The sequence below is a fragment of the Branchiostoma lanceolatum genome, chromosome 3, assembly GCF_035083965.1.
Source record: "Branchiostoma lanceolatum isolate klBraLanc5 chromosome 3, klBraLanc5.hap2, whole genome shotgun sequence".
Lineage (NCBI taxonomy): Eukaryota > Metazoa > Chordata > Leptocardii > Amphioxiformes > Branchiostomatidae > Branchiostoma > Branchiostoma lanceolatum.
Window position 1 is genome coordinate 30,527,396 of NC_089724.1, and position 19,316 is coordinate 30,546,711.

At 39.5% G+C, this 19,316-nt stretch overlaps 2 protein-coding genes across 2 annotated transcripts; both read right to left on the minus strand.

The window, feature by feature from the left end:
* Positions 1-2,589: 2,589 nt before the first annotated feature.
* On the minus strand, positions 2,590-5,755 carry LOC136431382 (pulmonary surfactant-associated protein A-like). Its single transcript, XM_066422735.1, has 4 exons — positions 5,495-5,755; positions 4,667-4,796; positions 4,014-4,055; positions 2,590-3,378 (listed from the first exon to the last, which is right to left on the minus strand). The coding sequence occupies exons 1-3, from the start codon at positions 5,558-5,560 to the stop codon at positions 4,027-4,029; spliced, it is 225 nt and encodes a 74-aa protein (XP_066278832.1). The 5' UTR covers positions 5,561-5,755; the 3' UTR covers positions 2,590-3,378; positions 4,014-4,026.
* Positions 5,756-12,344: 6,589 nt separating this feature from the next.
* LOC136429545 (uncharacterized) lies at positions 12,345-18,610 on the minus strand. Its single transcript, XM_066419379.1, has 10 exons — positions 18,585-18,610; positions 17,964-18,085; positions 16,836-16,933; positions 16,392-16,571; positions 15,782-15,832; positions 15,048-15,305; positions 14,339-14,464; positions 13,799-13,969; positions 12,855-13,117; positions 12,345-12,491 (listed from the first exon to the last, which is right to left on the minus strand). The coding sequence occupies exons 2-10, from the start codon at positions 18,014-18,016 to the stop codon at positions 12,345-12,347; spliced, it is 1,347 nt and encodes a 448-aa protein (XP_066275476.1). The 5' UTR covers positions 18,017-18,085; positions 18,585-18,610.
* Between the last annotated feature and the right edge of the window lie 706 nt (positions 18,611-19,316).

Consider the following 19,316-nt stretch of genomic DNA (forward strand, 5'->3'; position numbering starts at 1 on the left):
CAGAGATCCCGATCAGAGTCTCTCTCATCGGGATCTCTACAAGGTCCCACCAATCTCTACATTTACTAGTAGTGCTTTATTGATGACAATCTTTCTGCTGGGTTACACACGTAGACGATGTGTCACAGCCATGTAGATGTCCAATTGTCACTCAAAGTAATTTCACGAGCTCGAGCAAGCAATGGATTTATAAGAAATTAACAAAAACTATGATTCATCATCATGTTCAGCGCATGAAACAGTTTACTCAGGCAGGCCATAATTGCTTTTCATAATGTCTTTTGTCTGATAGCCAATCGTTGTGTTCCTGAGTCCCATCCACAACCCATCTCTACAAGGTCTGACTCTACTATCCTTTTACTGCATGACTGCCTCTGATCTCTTTTCCAGATGGATTCCAGTTCATAGCCACCTTGCACGGATACAATATTCTTTGACGTAGTGGAATACGTCTTCACTTTGGCACTTTGGTCAAGCAAAATATTCTATACATATATCCTATATATTGAATATATATACATATATTATGTTTACAATAACTGAGACAACCCTTCTTCATTTCCATATTGTAGCCTTTATTTGATCATCAAAAATCTCCATTCACTTTCTTACGGAAGTGTCACAAAGTATCCCCTATATGTATAATATGTGACGTTGGGTAACATAAATTCGCCATTTTTCCGATAATGGTTGACTGAAATCAATCTAGCAGAACAATAAACCATCCTTTTTTTCTATTATTCTGTCAGTATCATGTACTATCTTTGCACTAATCATATATATGGTAGATTTTGTCTCTAGTCGTGCTGACACCATAATATTTCAACTTAAAACTACCGTCCGCCGCACGCAAAATGACGGTGTTGTCGGACAGGTGTGAACATTATTTCGGGAGAGAAGATTCGTCTTGAATATCTTACCGCTAATTACATTTTATACAGCAGCTATTCGTTCCATCCTTGGCTTGAGGAGAGTGCAATGGATATAGACGTGTCCAAGTAAAAAAAAATACACGAAAAAAACGGCCGTACCACACACATCAGGCCTTCGGTAACATCCCGTTTGTTGAGTCGGTAGAACGTCACTCAAAGTCGATCCCCACCGTCATGGCAACGTGTACATTATTCGTGGGAAGTTAGCTGGATGCCGTAGCAATGGTTATACTACTATGTCCATGTGTTCCTTGTTGTGTTAGGAGCAAACTTTGAGGAAAATATCGTCTTCAGTCCACTATCACACGCAACATTTAGACAAAAAAGTGTTCCTCGCAAACGTTTGTCGTCTGCTTGACGACAGGATTCTGGGTAATAATATATAATATGGCGGCGGGAAAATACACGTGCCGTAGGTTGTAGCAACAAAGAGGAGTTTTGATGATTGGTCCGCACACTTAGAATCCAGTTGCAGGTTAGCAAAAGAGATTGTAATAAGTTGTCTTGTAAATAATTGTGTTTAGCAGGCAGGAGATGTGACATTTGTCCTATAAACCAGCGAACAACCGTGCAGTGTGATTCTCCCACGAAGCCCCCAGATTCTGTCAATAAGGGACGGAGAGTTTTTGACGTCGCCAACTTCTAATGCATGGTTATCGAAGCTTTTCAGCCAGTGTTCTGAATACGTTAGTTTATCCGGTTTGCATTGCTGGCGTTATAACTGATTTTGCATCTAGCACATATCCCTAAAATACACCGTTTCAAAAAATGGCGAATTTAAGTACCCCGCGAATTTATGTTAACCAACGTTATATCATTCCTGTCATATTTGTCAAAAAGCTATTTTTGTGGTTACCATGCAATAATATTAGTTGATATAAGGCCACATTTATTTGATTACATAGATTACATCTGCGTGTGTATCAATTTTTGTCATTTCCCAAAAAGTTTTCGGCTATATTGTAAGTCATACAAAGCAGCAGCAAAATTTATGCTGTCAATCGCAAAAAAAAATTGAAAAATGGATACTAATGTTCTTGAATGCCAAAGTCAATTCCAAAGTCAAAGAAGAAGATGATGTGAAAAACAAAAATCAACAATCTATTATTTGGCATAACATACTCTGTGTTAAGATTCATTCATCCTTCCTGACCGTGTAGATTTTTAAAAAGAAGGCAATTTTTTTAAAATTGCGCGCTCGCATTAGTTTTGGGGTTCCCAGGGGACGTCATCCATGCAATCAAATCAATCCATGCAATCAAATGGCCTAATTATTATAAAAATTAGAATGATAGTATTAGGAAGAAACAATTCCTGCAGTTTCCTGCACTCTATAAGATCATCCTTCTGTGTTATAAAGTGACAGAAAGAACTTGGTGAATATCGCTCAATTTTATTCAATCAAGTTTTAACCCTTAAGCTGCCAGGTTTTTTAGCCAAGTAAAAATCAAAAATGTTTGACCCCTGACCTCCCTCACGAAACCCGCGAAACACCCGGCGGCGCTAACTCCCCTAACTTCCCGGCTTCGCGCGCTACACGCACGCAAAGCTGTTTTGTTCTGGGGAATACCCTATCCCGGTTATAACCGGGTCCAGCACACAAGGCATATTTCTGTATCCCTAATTAAGTCGGGACTGGCAGCTTAAGGGTTTTAAGCAACGGCTGAGTGTTTTATGAGATTTATTTCATTTTATGTTCTGCAGTGTGATACCAATAATATATGCTTTTTATGAGCAATGGATGATAAGATACCTAGTAAGTTTGTTCTAACACCCACTTCAATTGCTTACAACATGGTAGTAGCTATTATAAAAAGTTGATATTAGCAATATATTTTGAGCCCTGATACCACCAGGCCACGGCTAGTCTCAGCTAATTGATAAAAAGAGCGATAGTAATGAGAATAAGAAATCCAAAGTTGCACATTAAACTGCATTCTTCTTTCTTTTGATGGCTTGTTCTTACAGGAAAGTCAATGATAATTGTGTAGAATTGTACCATACCTTCACTATAGACTGATAACAATGTCATTTATCTAGCTATGATAAAATGGGCTAACTAAACTTGTTACTGTATAGTTGACCTAATATTCACGGTAGTAAAGTTCAAGGTGTAAGGTGCACAGTGTAAGGAAAATGGACATTTTCACTGAACTTTAACTTCACGGCGGCAGCAAGTGATTTACAGAACGGTTGTGTGATGGAATCATATATCAACACGGTTATTTTCACAGTGATGATAAGTTCAAGGTACAGAGGTGACAGTGACAACATTGAAAAAAAGTTACAGTAAAAGAAACAATAATTACAGTAACGTGTGGACCAAAACTCTGTATCACTTGTAATATGTATAGTGTATGTGTTTATGCGATCTGCTTCTAAGCGAAGAAATGATGGCTGTCGAGCCTCAGAAGTCGACAGATGTTTTTGCCAATGGTTGTTCCTCCTGAATCAGACACAAAAGACGAGAGTTTGATTTGCACCAGGGTTAAGATGAGATATGAAGCCACTGTCACACAGTCAACGAGCTTCAGTTGTATATTTTGTTGATTCCCAAAAGGTCGCCAGGTTTTATGATCAATAGATGGTCGCTGAGAGTTTTTGCCTGAAAATCTACCCAACGGGTCCATGACCTGAAAACACATTGTCCGATCCTTAAAAATCGTGTCGATCAAGAGAACACCAGGTGTATTACTGCTCAAAATGTCATTTAGAACTTGTTTAGAGCCAATGTCATGTGGAGCATTTTTCGTGCTGTGTGACAGGGGCTTTAACGGCAGGTAGACATGGAAGAAAGATTTACTCAATAACCAGCTGTATGAATACCTTCGCCAAGAAGGTCATGTTTTTTTGGTTGTTTGTGGACAGCTCAAGAATTTGTGACTGAGTCTTAATGATATGTGGTATGTTGATAGGTATTGGTAGAATGAAGGACAGGTTTGATTATGGGACCCTTGTCGTCTTTCTATTATAATGGAACTACAAGCTTCTTGGCTTTGTATCTTTTACTATGAAATCAGGTATTCAATGCAAACATTTAAGGCATTAATCTATGGGGAAAAAGAGAGCTGAAAAACGTACAAGGTGAACAGGCTCAGCAGCAGCCAGCATTGTCTCCTGGTCCTGTGTTTTGGAAACAAACCTATTTTTTTAAAATATACATTGTTGTTTTATGTTATTGCAAGAATAAGTTCGTTGAATAAAATAACTCTAGATCAACAAAGATACCCAACAACAACATAGAATTTAAATAATGAGAAGAACAATTACAAAGTAATCAGTCTACCTAGATCAGAATTAAGGGCACATAGAATGATAGACAATGCTGTATGGTGATAAAAATGTTATCTATTTCTGTTTTCAGATATACAAAATAAACGCACTTGAATTGATGTCTTAGTTTTGGCCATGATATGCTAACCCCTATTAACATTAATCCGCCAGGTTACAGAAATTTGCCACTTTGAAAAACAGTGGGGTTAAGAGATCTCTAGTGCAGCACCCCCAGGTATGTACAGTATAGATATACAGGAGTGCATTATACTGGCCATGGGGTGTGTTGGGTTGGGGATCTGTTTGGACGTATCTTTTCAGGGTGGCAGAATTATGTACCCTGGTGGAACTATGTTTGTACTATGTGATATTTAGCCAAGACTACTTCATGTGATTTCGTTGCACAACCAATCACAATTGTACAGCCAAACTTTGCCCATGTGAAATGTATTGTTACCTACCAATCTGACAGATGAACATCTTTTGGTAGGTGCAGTAAGTGTCGTCCCACTTGTAACCCTTGCCGGCCCAGAACTGCACACAGTCGCTGTCTCCTGGTTCATTTGGAGCCCAGTTGGTAAACCTGCAGTCCTGTCATTTTAAAAAATATGCTTTTGATGAGTATGAGAATTAGTAACCCGTTCAATAACATTTATTGCTGTCAGAGTATCGGGCATGATTATAGTAGATTGATATAGGTTTAAATGTTTTATCACCTTTCCTTTGACTTTGTGACCAATATACATGCCGACGGCATCTTCATCTGTATAGGATAAAGATTGATAGGAGCACTTGTCACTGCAAGTTAAAAACTAGATACTGTAAATCTTAAATGTTCTCGGTGGTTTCATTTTTGTGGTAACCTCTTACCATAATTAAATCCTGACACCACCAATAGGTGTTTGATATTTCTACCATACTACAGACTTATTTCAGTTCCAAGGAAAACCTCCCGTCCCTTCCCGTTGCGAAGTCAAGCCCCGCAAAAATTGACGAATTTACAGTTATTGCTGTAATGTAAGGTTATGCTGTAAATGCCTTTTTAAAGGAGAAAATAGATTATTTGCAGCGGCATTAAGTTATCGATAGCCCCATAGTCACATAATATACAGTAGTGAAAACGCCAGTTGTTTTCAGTTCGCGGTGAATCAGTCACCACAAAAATTGTGAGCATTAACCCACCGCAAAATATTCTGGGATTACAGTATTTTACAACTGAGGATTCACTAAAGCGATTGTCAATCATATACTGGACACTAGTACTACCGGTACTACTACATGTGCCTTACCTTCAAAGGGGTGCCGTCACTGTACTTGTAGACACCTGTGTAGAGTTTGTCCACGCCTATCCACATGTTCACACGTCCTGCGGACTTGGCCAGGTTGACCAGGTGGTCGTTTGTAGCTGCTGTCTTCTGAAAAGCCAGTGTTCCTCCGTCGTTGGCACATGTCGCATGGGCGAGGCGATAGGCCTTTTTCTCAGTGAAGACTTTGTAGCACGTGTCTCCGAATTTCTCGTAGCCGTCCGGGCATTTCGGTGGACCTGGGTTTTTTTTTAGAAAACAAACTAAATTATCCGCTCTTAAGAACTTTTTTCCGTGCGAAGTTTGATGAGAGGCAAAAATGTAAATTGTGAGCACTAGGCAAATGGTCTGTTTTCTATTAAAACATGTAACGTTATGTAACGTTATAAAACATGCTGGCTAAACCGGTCTTTCAGCACCAAGGACAGTATCCTGCCATGTACGATAGACTGCCAGGTGTCATTCTTAAGTAAAAATCTGCTGAACAGAACCATACCTATACAAATTGCTTTGCTGCACATGTATGCATTTCAGTAGTGTTCATGTACAACGTACATGTAGATCGTATTATTCTATATATTGGGCTCAATATATACGTTGTAATTTCTGAAACGAAGTCAAAAGGTATGTAATATGGATCATATCATACAATATGAAAGATCAGACATCGACAGCGTTACAGAAAGCTAATGAAAAAAGCAAGATAGCTAAGTGCATTGCCTCACATCTTCTCAGCAAGGGTGCTATAAACTTCTTCAATCATTATCGTCATGATCATTTTCTATCAACTAATTAAAATCCTCCCACACCATAAGGTGTATATAGTCCATGGGCCAGGTCCCTCAAAATAGCCATTTGGTACCAAACAGAGGGACAAAGGGTGACTTACTTTTTTGAAAAGGTTGATTCCTCTACTTTATAATTATGCATGATAATAATGTCAAAAGTCCAGCTTTTTAGGAATTATCACGTGATATGGTGACGTCATCAAAATGGACTTCGATTTTTGGGACTTAATTCAGAGGACTGGGACAAAATATCAAACATCGATGATTTTCGGTGAAAATCGGTTTGCAAGCAAATGATACCACAGGAATCACGAAATAGTATGTTTTTGGTCGATAATTTGACTCTATAAGAAGCTTTGAGTCTTTTAAGTCCATTTTTGGGGGTAATTTTGTGTAAAAAAATGTATTGTTTACTTTTACAATCAGGCATTTATTTGGGCTACCTATGGGGTCTTGTGTTATACATTATGTTGATAGGCCATATCATTTTCTGCATTTTGGGCTTTGAATCAACAAAATCCGTCAAAAATATCAGGAGTTATAAGGGTTTTAAGAATTACACCCAACGGCCATGTTATCAAATCGCCGCAAATATCACAATGCATCATGGGTAATTTTAAGAGGGTCTGTCTGTAAAATACCTAGTAGCAAAGGACAAAATGTCGATTTAAAAAAAAAATTTGGGCGGTAGTAAGGCCTTGGTGCAATTGTAGAAAATGGGTAAGTTTTGGGTTAACTGGTGGTCACCGGTTGCCATGGAAACGGTCATTTTTAAAGATGGCGAATTTGTATCTGCAAAGGCTCAATCTCGTCAGGAATACACCATCTTTGGCCTACAGAAACGCCAACTAATTAACATATATTCTACATGCCTGTAACATATACTTAACATCTTTATCTTGATTTAAATTATTTATAAACTTGCATAGTTATATGTTTCAAGGTGCAGTAAATGTTTAGACATAACCTGTTTTGATTGATTTTTGATATTGACTTTTGACAAAAAGCTGTTATTCGGGAATTCTTAGCGATCAGTAGGGCAGATCTATTTGGTTGATATACGGTCAAGTTACAGTTTGAACCTATGAGATACACCCTAGCGGACTTCTGGCGGCTAAACCGTTGCTAACTGCGTTCAGCGGTTGTAAAAAAATTTGAAACTCAATGAGGCACTGCACTTGAAGAGCATAGTGCTGGTGTTCGACCAGGCACTATACGCAAAAGCTACAGATATCATATGGAAGCACTCTCATACATTTAAGGACATTGTTCCAACTCTTCTGTCTGTCATTCATTCATTCATTCATTCATTGGAAAGAGATTCCAAGATGCTGGTTGAGAGATATATGCGAAGAATCACACTCAAGCAGAAAAGATTGTGTTCTATGGCCTTATCTTAATAAGGCCACATCACGCACTCTCTACCTCTATTTGATAAACTTAGAATTTTGAATATTTTTGACATAAACAGATTTCAACTTGCTCTTTTCACAGCCAAATTCATTAACCATAATCTGCCTGATACATTTATTAATTTGACGACTTTATTAATCAGGGCTCGAAATAGTGGGTGCATGTGCACCTGTGTGCACCCAAAATTGGAACTGTGCACCTAATTTTTGACTGTGGGTGCACCAGTGCACCTAGATATCTTGTAGCCGATAGGATAAGAGTACTATTGTACACTAGTATACAGAATATCCTTTAAATGCAAGTATCAGAAAAAGTCATATAAACTTTTGTTGAACTTTATTTGATGTATCACTTGCTTGAAATTTTAAGGTTAGTTATAGAATTACAGATTGAACTTTGTAATTTTGTTTTGCTGACATTCAACTTTATTCTATATGGTGCACCCAAAATTCTTTCTGTGCACCTTATTTTTTGCGTTGGGTGCACCAGTACACCTATTTCCAAAGATGAATTTCGAGCCCTGTTAATTTTCGCTCCCAGTTTCACAATTATCAAACACGTCAAAGCTCAAAGTTACACATCCCTCTATTCAGAACTTCTTTAGCCCAAATGAGTGTAAAGTTCAAATCCATCAATGTTTGGAATAGTCTCCCCACTCCCTAAAGAATTTTACTTCTGTGATAACCTTCAAATGTCATCTTCGAGCTCATCTTCTATCAAATCCCAACTACTTCTAAACATTCTTCTTAATACAGTATATCTCTGGTCTGGTCATGATTTGATTAGATATGCCTTGATTGTTCTTATAAGTTTGTTAACATTTTGAGAAAGGTTCTATTGTACTTTAAAATTTCTGGTCTTGGCTAATAATAATTTCTTACTTTTAATCTGTATTATATTATCAGTATTCGATTTTTCGTTATATAGTTGTTCATTATGTTTATTTCATCATTTGTTATACCTTAGTTCGTTATTTATCATATCACTCTTGTAATCGTCATTTGTTAAGTTAAAAGGAGGAGGGCTTCTATAAACCTTGCAGGCTTGTTGCCTCCCCCTGCACATTCTTTTGTACTTTCAATCAATTCATTATTGTTTTTGTTTTTATGTGCAAATAAATGAAACAACAAAAAAAAAAACAAGTAAATTTTATGGATGACACCAGCGCGCACATTGATTTTCGCCAGATTTTGAAATTTAAAAGATTTTATCCATCAGCAATGGTCAATATACCGATAATGGGGCTAAATGTTGCGAATGTTGCCTGTCAGTTCCATCGCTAGAACGTTCTATATGCTGTAACAGTTGTACTCGTCGGAATGTTGAAAAATCTGTAGAAATAATGTTGTAAAATTAGTGTGTATGCAATCTCCAAAAAAGATTGCTCCTCTTCACAAGCTTACAGGAACACACACATACACAGTACAGCCCTCATACCTAACTTGTAGTTGGAATTAGTTTGTAATTGCTGTGCCATTATATTGTCAACAACTTGTAATTGCAACTGGCCGATGTGTTATTCTTGAATGAAACAATTCGATAACAAGGTCAGATGAAGTAACTTACCGGTATGCCATGCGGTTTAGGTAGACCATTGTCTAGCTGTCTGTCCGTTGAAGACAGAATAAAAAGGCGGGGGATTTCCGAGATGTGTCTTTATTGAGACGGTCAGGACAGTGGAGAGAACTTCAGTTGAGGTTAAGTGAACAGAGCCAGCATTGTGTAGTCACAGTCAGTCTGCCCCATGACTCAGGGGAGTCCAGTGCCTAGTGTACGGAAAACCTTGTCTCTGCGTTCTTGATGTGCTATGCAAACCCGGATGTAAATTTATCATGATTATAATGTTGACGTCATTGTTAGTGTTTTATTGAATATAGTCATGAAATACTTGGTTGTAATACCATGTTTTATCGCTACAAATGCCTTTTACATGCTTTATGGTATTCACTTTGAAAATGTAGATATCTTTTTTTTGCTCTCCCTTGTTTTTCTGACCGCACCCAATTTGGAGTCTGCAGAGGATGTCATCCATAAAATTTACCTGGTGTGGCCTATTTCCATAAAGTCTACAGAACGAGAACGCCGAGGGTCGGAATGTGGGAATCAATTCCGAAATACTCAGCCCGAGCACAAAGTACTGCTGCAGTGGAAAACAATAGTTCGGAGACCTCATATCTTCATGAGACATAAATTGCGCAAATTAGGCCCTCATTTGCATAATTTATATTCAACCATGTTCACTGCCACAGAACTTCCAAATGCCAAAAAGTATAAAATTCCAGTTATCTACAAATATGTAATTACAGTATTTTCTCATTGATTATGTAAATTAGGTCTTAATTTGCATAGCTTTTATCTATCAATATGCTTTATTTCCCGATTCCATATGTAGCATTTTAAAACTGTCGTACCATTGAATGGTGTGGGTTTATAAGATTTCTCCATTAATTATGAAAATTAGATTCTGATTTGCATTGTTAACATTTCATCATATCAAGTAACACTTAAGCTATCCACATAATAGAAACAAGTTTACACGTTTGGCTGTACATGTATATCCCTTTGTGGTTTGTAGATGCCGGGCCTCTGGGGAATATTTGAACCAGTTTCGAAACTAACAGGTGAAAACTGTAACAACACGCCTAGAATGAAAATGTAGATTTTCCTCGTAAGTTACTCAAATGTCAATGGGACCGCCTTCTTTTGTTACTCAAAACAGTTTCAAACATATTGGCGGTATTGCGCCTTTACACTAACAGGTATCTACTAATTAATTTTGTACCGCGTTTGCCGATTTTTAGCGCACCTTTTTGGTTAGCTTATTGAAGATTTTTGAAACATTTTGGTGCATTGGTGACAATGCGCCGTGCAGATATGCAGAGTCACTAACAATGCAGTGAATGGGAACCGGTTTGGGATTTTGGGATTCGGTGCAATTAAACGGAATGTGTGTTAATCCGAGGTGCAATTACAGTAAGTGTCTTCTTCTGTTTCATAAAGATCAATTAACACGTTCTCAAGTTTTGTGGTAACTGTATATTGTATTGGTATATATGTAGGAGAACACATTCCCCAACCTTGATATCAGTCTCAGGTCTCTGTAAACCGTTGATCAATCTTGGAAGTTAACAGAAATGGAGTAGGCAACAATTTGACCGTATATCAATCAAATTGATCTGTACTACTGATCGCTAAGAATTCCCGAATAACAGCTTTTTTATCAAAAATCAATCAAAACAGGTTATGTTTAAACATTTGCTGCACCTTTAAACATATGATTATGCAGGTTTATCTATTATTTAAATCAAGATAAAGATGTAAATTATATGTCAAAGTCATGTAGAATATATGTTAATTAGTTGGCGTTTCTGTAGGCCAAAGATGGTGTATTCCTGACGAGATTGAGCCTTTGCAGATACAAATTCGCCATCTTTAAAAATGACCGTTTCCATGGCAACCGGTGACCACCAGTTAACCCAAAACTTACCCATTTTCTACAATTGCACCAAGGCCTTACTACCGCCCAATTTTTTTTTTTAAATCGACATTTTGTCCTTTGCTACTAGGTATTTTACAGACAGACCCTCTTAAAATTACCCATGATGCATTGTGATATTTGCGGCGATTTGATAACATGGCCGTTGGGTGTAATTCTTAAAACCCTTATAACTCCTGATATTTTTGACGGATTTTGTTGATTCAAAGCCCAAAATGCAGAAAATGATATGGCCTATCAACATAATGTATAACACAAGACCCCATAGGTAGCCCAAATAAATGCCTGATTTTGGAAAGTAAACAATACATTTTTTTACACAAAATTACCCCCAAAAATGGACTTAAAAGACTCAAAGCTTCTTATAGAGTCAAATTATCGACCAAAAACATACTATTTCGTGATTCCTGTGGTATCTTTTGCCTACAAACCGATTTTCACCGAAAATCATCGATGTTTGATATTTTGTCCCAGTCCTCTGAATTAAGTCCCAAAAATCGAAGTCCATTTTGATGACGTCACCATATTACGTGATAATTCCTAAAAAGCTGGACTTTTGACATTATTATCATGCATAATTATAAAGTAGAGGAATCAACCTTTTCAAAAAAGTAAGTCACCCTTTGTCCCTCTGTTTGGTACCAAAAAGCTGCTTGGCCCATGGACTAATAGGGCGGTGTCCATCTCCGTTTCATAGCCCTGGGCCACACTGTGGTGCAATCATTGCAGCAGGGGGCTAGTCCACTGGCAGTGGAGTGTGTTTAACTTCCATACTGTTTCAGAAGTATGTACCATTGTATAAAGTCTTTGGTATGACTCAATGCGCCTCTTGTCCAGATGTGTCCTACCCGGGGCTTGAACCCGGGCCTTCTGGTCCACGTAATTTGAACCAGATGTGGCCAGTAACAGCAGCGCAGACCACTACACCACAGGGACACCCCCTCTATCAGCTAAATATCAACAATTTTGGTAACTTAATATATGTATCTACAGCTACTCATAAGCTTTGTCTAAAGACTGACATTACTTGGATCTGTTATTAGAGCCCTAAGACTACTATAACTGACAATGTTGCAAATAATGAATTCTATTAACACAGATAAACTTTCAAGCTAAGGCGTTATGTAGTTACACCGAACTACTTAACAGTTTCACATATGAATGCCTTTGTATAAGAGCAGTAAGTGTCGTCCCACTTGTAACTCTTGCTGGCCCAGTACTGTACGCATTTTGTATTAACATCAGCCTTGGGTTCACCCGGTGCCCAATTGGAGAAAGTACACACCTGTGGAAAAAATGAAATGAAGAAAATAACAGCATTTGCATGTACATGTATACATAAAAGAATCCCTAATTGTCTTGGAATTAATGCAGCTATAGTTCAACTGTTAGCAGCCTCACAATTGAGCTCCTGGTTCTGATTAGTAGCTAACGGGGAGACCCGGGCTCAATCCTGGGTCAGGACATCTCGGTTGAAGCTACACTCGTCTTTCGGAAGGGACGGAAAATACATTGGAGTCCCGTGTTAAGGAGCAGTTTGGGGGCTAGCAACCCATCCCTGGAAAAAAATCTGCCCTAAGTGCCACAAGGCGCACGTCAAGGGTCTGAGCGAATGAATAGATATGACTTACCCGCAGACATGACTTACCCCCAAGGTACTGCCATCACTGTATTTCCAAACCGCCTCCTCCTCTCCCTTTTGGAGCCCAATCCACACAGCCTGGCCACTACCAACTTTCTTTTTTGCAAGTTCCACCAAAAACCTGTGAATCTCGGCTGTCTTAGGTGCAGCCAGACGTCCTCCCATACGTGAACACTCATTCTTTGCTTCTTCGTTGGACTTCTTCTCAGTAACGACTTTGTAGCAGCGACCATTAAACTTGTTGAGACCATCACCACAGGAGTATCCAACTGACAATAAAAAGATGGATGAAACTTTCAAATTGATAGAGTATGTTGTTGTTTCAACGTTAATCACTTTAAAATCCAAGACATTGGAGGGTGTAAACGTGTAATAGCTGGAAGTTCACAACTTTATCATCTCATGTTTCATGCATAGAACAGACTTTAAATTCGTACCAGGTGCTTCTCATATTGGGTCTATTAATCCTCGCTCTCGATTAACCATCTCCAGACTATTAGTTTAAGCCCCGCCAGCTACACATAGCCGAATATGGCCTCCCCCCAACCATGGTTGTGAGTGGTTCGGGAGCTAGGTTGGCTGGTGTTCGGCGCGGTTGGCTGGTGTTCGGCTGCGCCAGCCGAATGTTTTGAAATTTTTACATCATTCGGCTGTGGACGGGAGGTCTGAAATGTGTTGACTGGTGGTTGGAAGTAAGTCAGTAATGGTCAGAGTCTGTTTTGGAGTCAAATGTTAGTCTTCATCTAAAACTGGTCAGACTAGTTTCTCCCAACCTACCGGCAACCTTAGTCGGCTGGTGGTCGGGAGCCATGTTCGGCTCTGTGTAACAGAGGCTTTAGGGAGTGGAGACGCTGTTTCAGGCCTCAGGCCTTTCCATGTTACCAAAAAAGACTCCAGTCCTTGCTACATGTAAGTGGTGATAAAAGATAAGAAAACGCCAGGTAACCTACCCGATGGTGCTCTTCCTGGCAGTTTGTAGACTGAGTTCCTCCAGGCACCGCCACATTTCTCATTCGTGTCACCTGCACACGGGCGGTTACATTCGGACTCCGGCCGCGGGGGTTCCAGCTGTGCGAAGTTTGCCTCATTGCCGCAAAAACATTCGTTAGAATACTGAGTCGCTGTAGAAGATAAATATGAAAACGTAAGGATAACAGACAAAAAAGACTTGAGACTTTGTGACATGTCTGGACTGTAGTAATGTTCTCTCAAGTTCATTCTTATCTAAAGTCGGTCCAAAACAGTTTTGTTTGTGTGAAGGTTTCACCCTGTCTAACCGCCATAAACATTAATCCGCCGGGTTACGCAAATCCGCCACTTTGAAAAACGGTGGGTTTGAGAGATATCTAGTGCAGCACCCCCAGGCATGCACAGTTTAGATATACAGGAGTGCATAATACTGGGGGACGTTGGTTTGAGATTTGTTCGGACATATCTTTGAAGGGTGGCGGAATTATGTACCCTGGTGAAACTATGTTAGTAGATGTCACCTGCGTAATTGTACCCCAGCCCACTGCAATGGTTGATGCACAGAGCGGCCGTCATCTTCTGGTTATCATGAAGTCTGCCACCCGGGAACGTCCGACTAGAGGTGTCTTTGTAGCAGCCGATGTACACTGAAGTACAAAAATTAGAAGAAAAAAAACTGTTATCTGTTAGAGACTGATTGCAGTTTTCTTTTCTTGACTTATTCGTCTAGCAGATAAAACGTTATCTTGTGCTTTGGCCATGCAGTTACTGAAGCTACCTTAAGCTTCTATGCAAACAAGTTGTTTGATGTTGATCCCTAATCGCGTGAAATTACAGTCTTCAGAACGCATGCGATATGCTCATCATTGCCATGTTTATTATCCAAGCTGCTATAGGATGAGGCATGTTCTACAAGTGTTTTGAGGCGTTTTGTACGTCTTTCTTGTGGTGAGCATCTTAACCTCCAGATCTCCTTCTCTATAAGATTCATCATGTTTCCACAGTACTAACAATGACAGCGCTACATACAGTAAAACAGAAAGATCCACAGTTGGATTTACCACTTAGAAATTCAAATTTACCATCGTCACCTCAGAGGATAGATTCGAAGTTATGAAATATATTAGTCTGTTATGTACTCGTATCCAAACTGACAAGAGAACGGACATTTGACTTGGTTTCAGATCTTGACTATTGCCCCAACATGCCTTTCTTTCTTGGTGTGTTTACCTGCTCTAGATACAGGCCCAGTACACTTGGATAACATACAGTAGTCCCACGCCTTGGTCGGGTCCGTGGTATAACACCACGGCCGACGTTTGAGGTCTGGGTTCCTGCAGTAGTTGTTGTCCAGTCCGAGGTTTGGATAGGTGGCCGGGTTGAAGCTGTGCTGGTGCGGCGTCTGAGAGCTCCAGGCCTGGCAGGCTTTTCCGGACCAGGTAGTACTCACCGTTCTGCGGTAGGTTTCCCCCAAGTCTTCATAGCATTCTGAGTACGATAAGATGACTTTCATGTGAATTGTACAGTGGGTAGGGAAATGGAACGCGAAACTAATGGCGCGGTGACCTTCGTCGAAGATCGTCGTGCAGTTTTGATACTGTAGAATTTTCAGATAGACTGTGACAAAACGAACTGCCGACAGCCTTTTCCGTAAAACACGGTTGGAGTATGAAATACACATTGACTATCCGAAGAATGTCCTCAGTTTGCGTTCGTACGAAGATTGCACGACGCTTTTGACCTTGCTTTAATCGCTCCAATGTATACCAAACACATTGAATGAAAGATGCTTGATTAGTTAATAGTTACAAGCTCACAAGCTTTGCATATGATACATTTCAATTGGTGTCATCAAATGTATGATTGTCATTCATCATGTTGTATACGTCGTTAAAATGATTTCTGAGTGAAACTTAGATTAGAACGATCATGCTTTGTTAGCAAAAATCGTTTTATTTACGTACCACTGCCCAAAGTCTGTGTCTCCTCTGCTGACGCAGGATTCGTCGGCATACCTTAGAACAAGAATGGACCTGATTTCTTCATATTAGATGACTACATGTTCAGTCTAAATGTCACCTTTACATAAGTACTTTATTGACCAACACTATCCCAGAGCACATCTGGCACTATGTGGACAGTAAAGTACGATGTCAACGGAGATCAATTTGTTAAACAGACCGATCTATGGCTCTATAGCCAACCGTAACATGCATATTTATCCAAATGATTAGTTTTAAACATAGTTTTCTTAGGTACAAAACCTTATTTTTCTCTAGCTCTACCGACGTTTTGGCATAGTTTACTCAACCTTATTTTCATTTACCAAGGTTTAAGTATAATTTACACAACCTTATTTTTAGTTACCGACGGTTTGGCATTCTTTGCACAACCTTATGTTTTTCTACCAACGTTTCGACGGTGGGTCTGCTGCCTTCACCAGGGCGTTGTGACCAGCTGCAGAAGCGTTGGTAGAGAAATGATAATGTTGTGTAATGTGTACCTACTATGTTGAATTTATTCAGCTTATAAAACTATTTACAAACGGTTAGTCTTTTGTTTTTTTTTACCTACCTGCATTGTCAACATTGCGGTAGTCGACACAGTTCGGGCAGGTACAGTCTGCATCTGTGCTTCTGCAGCGGCCGTTTGACGAACAACAGGGAGTCTCTCCATCAGGTGCGCATTGTGCAGAGGCTGCTGCAGCTGCTGGGTACTTCCATCCACATCTGCCGTCATCCCTCCATCTCTGTCCTGCAGAAGAAAAATCACAAGATTCACTGCAATTAGTATTTCCTTCATGAATGAACAACAATGCAAGCCAACGGTTTTACTCTAAAATATTTACCAATATCACCCGGTCCCCTTTTAAGCTGTAGATTTCGTTAATTTCAAAGCAGTTTCAAGCCAACCTTTTTTCGTGAAAAATGGTTGCTACCTGAGGAATCTGGAATCCATACTGCTGAATCATTGTTTGTCTGTTTGTTTTTATGTTTGTTTTTGAGAATGTAAATTTACCTGACTTGGCTGTGCTGTAGAAGGAGTACTTCATGAGGAAATGGCTGTCAAACGAATTGTCACTTCTGAAGGTCACTAGGAGCTTCCTGGCTGACGAACTGAAAGAGAAACAAAGTAAACAAAGATACAAAATAGCCATTATTCCTATAGGCATAAAAATGAACTAGGAAAGTTCCGAAGAATGTGCTAACTATTGAGTTGCGTCTTTTGTTGCGATGTTACATTGTCATTATTACCAGAATATTTATTAACCCTGTTCCTGATCTTCAGAATTGAAATAGTTCTGTTGGTATATAGTATAACTATAAGATCTTTTAGCAATATCCACCAAATTTCAAATTATTGTAGTCATTACTTTCCAGTCGAAGTCCATTTAAAAATCAGTAGGTAAGTGGTGATAAAAGCAAAAGCAAGGGTGAACTGTGATCAGAGCTGTGTGGGTGGAGTTTCTCATGCCATGAATCGGCATAAAATCTTCGAAGACATTCATTTTTTTGTCAAAATGTTTGAGGAACATTCCCTTCTTGTTTCAACTAAAATGAAGCAGGTCGGCAGAGTAAGATGGCCCGCACACCTCAGGTCGCAGCTAAATTGTCTATGTCTTTATCATTCTACCTCACTTTACTGGGTGTCACGTGCAAATTCACGATTACATTGATTTGAATTTTGGTAGACATCCATAAAAGCCTTTAGTCTTTAAAATCTTTTCCCGATATTTGACTTGCAATTGTGCACTATAATTCTGGGTCATCCCTCGTATTTACTGCATCTAAGGTGTCGTTTGGGTATTAACGCTAATTATCATATAGCATCATACAGGGATTTGTTATTATTACATGGGTCAGTTTGGATAGGCTATATGATAATAACGTTGATGACCCACCAATTCCTAGGTGTATATAGTGTCATAAGGCCTTGTCATTTGCTATAACCAACTCATAAAATTATTCGGTGGTAAAAGCAAATGACCATGCCTTATAACAGCATACACACCTTGGGCGGGTCATCAACCCGTAATTCGCCTTTACCTGGGTAACGTATATCCGTTGTTAGAAATACTTAGAAACTGAGGCAAAACGCCGGATCACATGAACAACACAAATTGCTTTAACAAATCACCCTACGTACACTATTGGCATTCTCGTTGGAGTGCAGAAGCGGCCGACAATTGGCGACGTCATATATCCGCCATCCCGAACCTCAATCCAGTCAGAGGGACAACTTACCCCAACATCAAACGATTTTGACGACTGTACAGGGAAAATATATATTATTAAGTGACCCATTCCTTTGTAACCAGGTGTTCCCATCCTCTGCTTGAAAAAGAAATGCAACCAGAGTTTTCAATCATTCTGCGATCCGATTTTAGACTTTTTATCCCATGGAACAGAGCTCACTATATGGTTACGGTTTTTTTACCGACGCTTCGGCATTTGTTGGGTATTCGGACCCACTCACGTCAGTCACATGACTTTTCGTACACGTGACCTCTTGAGCCGTGACCGTCTCGGGTTTTTACTTCTCAGCATATCATCTATCTCGCGCTCTCTATATATGTATTACCAAGCATGTATATATATATATATGTATATATATATGTATTACCAAGCATGTATATATACAGAAGTACTGATCTAGACCTATTGTTCAAACACACTTAAAGACGTAACGAGGTACAGCGCTAAATGGCTGTACATGGGTTTGTTTGTTTGTTTGTTTGTTTGTTTGTTTGTGTACAGCTGTACTTACTAACGGAGGAATAGCCAGCCACAGTGTAACATACTTGTTACAAAGCGCTGGTGCGGCCCCACTTGGAATATAGTGCCACCGTCTGGGACCCGTACACCACCAAAGGGATACAGGCGGTGGAGGCCGTCCAGCGCAGGGCCGCCCGAGTGACTCTGAATGACTACCGGCAGACTAGCAGCGTGACACAAATGCTCAATGACCTGCAGTGGACCCTTCTCTCTGAAAGGAGGAGGAACGCCCGTCTCACCTTTTTCTATAAGCTAGTTAATAACCACATCAATATTAATACAGATAGTCTACTGAAACCAGCTCAGGGGCGCACCCGGGGAAGCCACACGCTCAAATTTCAACCACTTTACGCCCGAACAGACTCTTACAAATATTCATACTTCCCCCGCACCATACCCGAGTGGAACGCCCTGCTTGGCGCGGTTGTTACGGCTCGAAATTCATTTTTGGAAATACAGTAGGTGCACTGGTGGTGCACCCAACAACAACAAATTAGGTGCACGTCAGCAAAGTTGAATGTCAGCAAAGCATAAGTACAGAATTTAACGTTACTGCCTCTCTTAGAACTTCAATCCGTAATTCTGTTGCTAACTCTAAAATTTGAAACAAGTAATACATCAAATGAATTAAAGCACAACAAAGATACTTTCATTTCAAGAATATTTTGCATACTAGTGTACAATTATAATACCTTTATCCTATAGCCTGCAAAATATCTAGGTG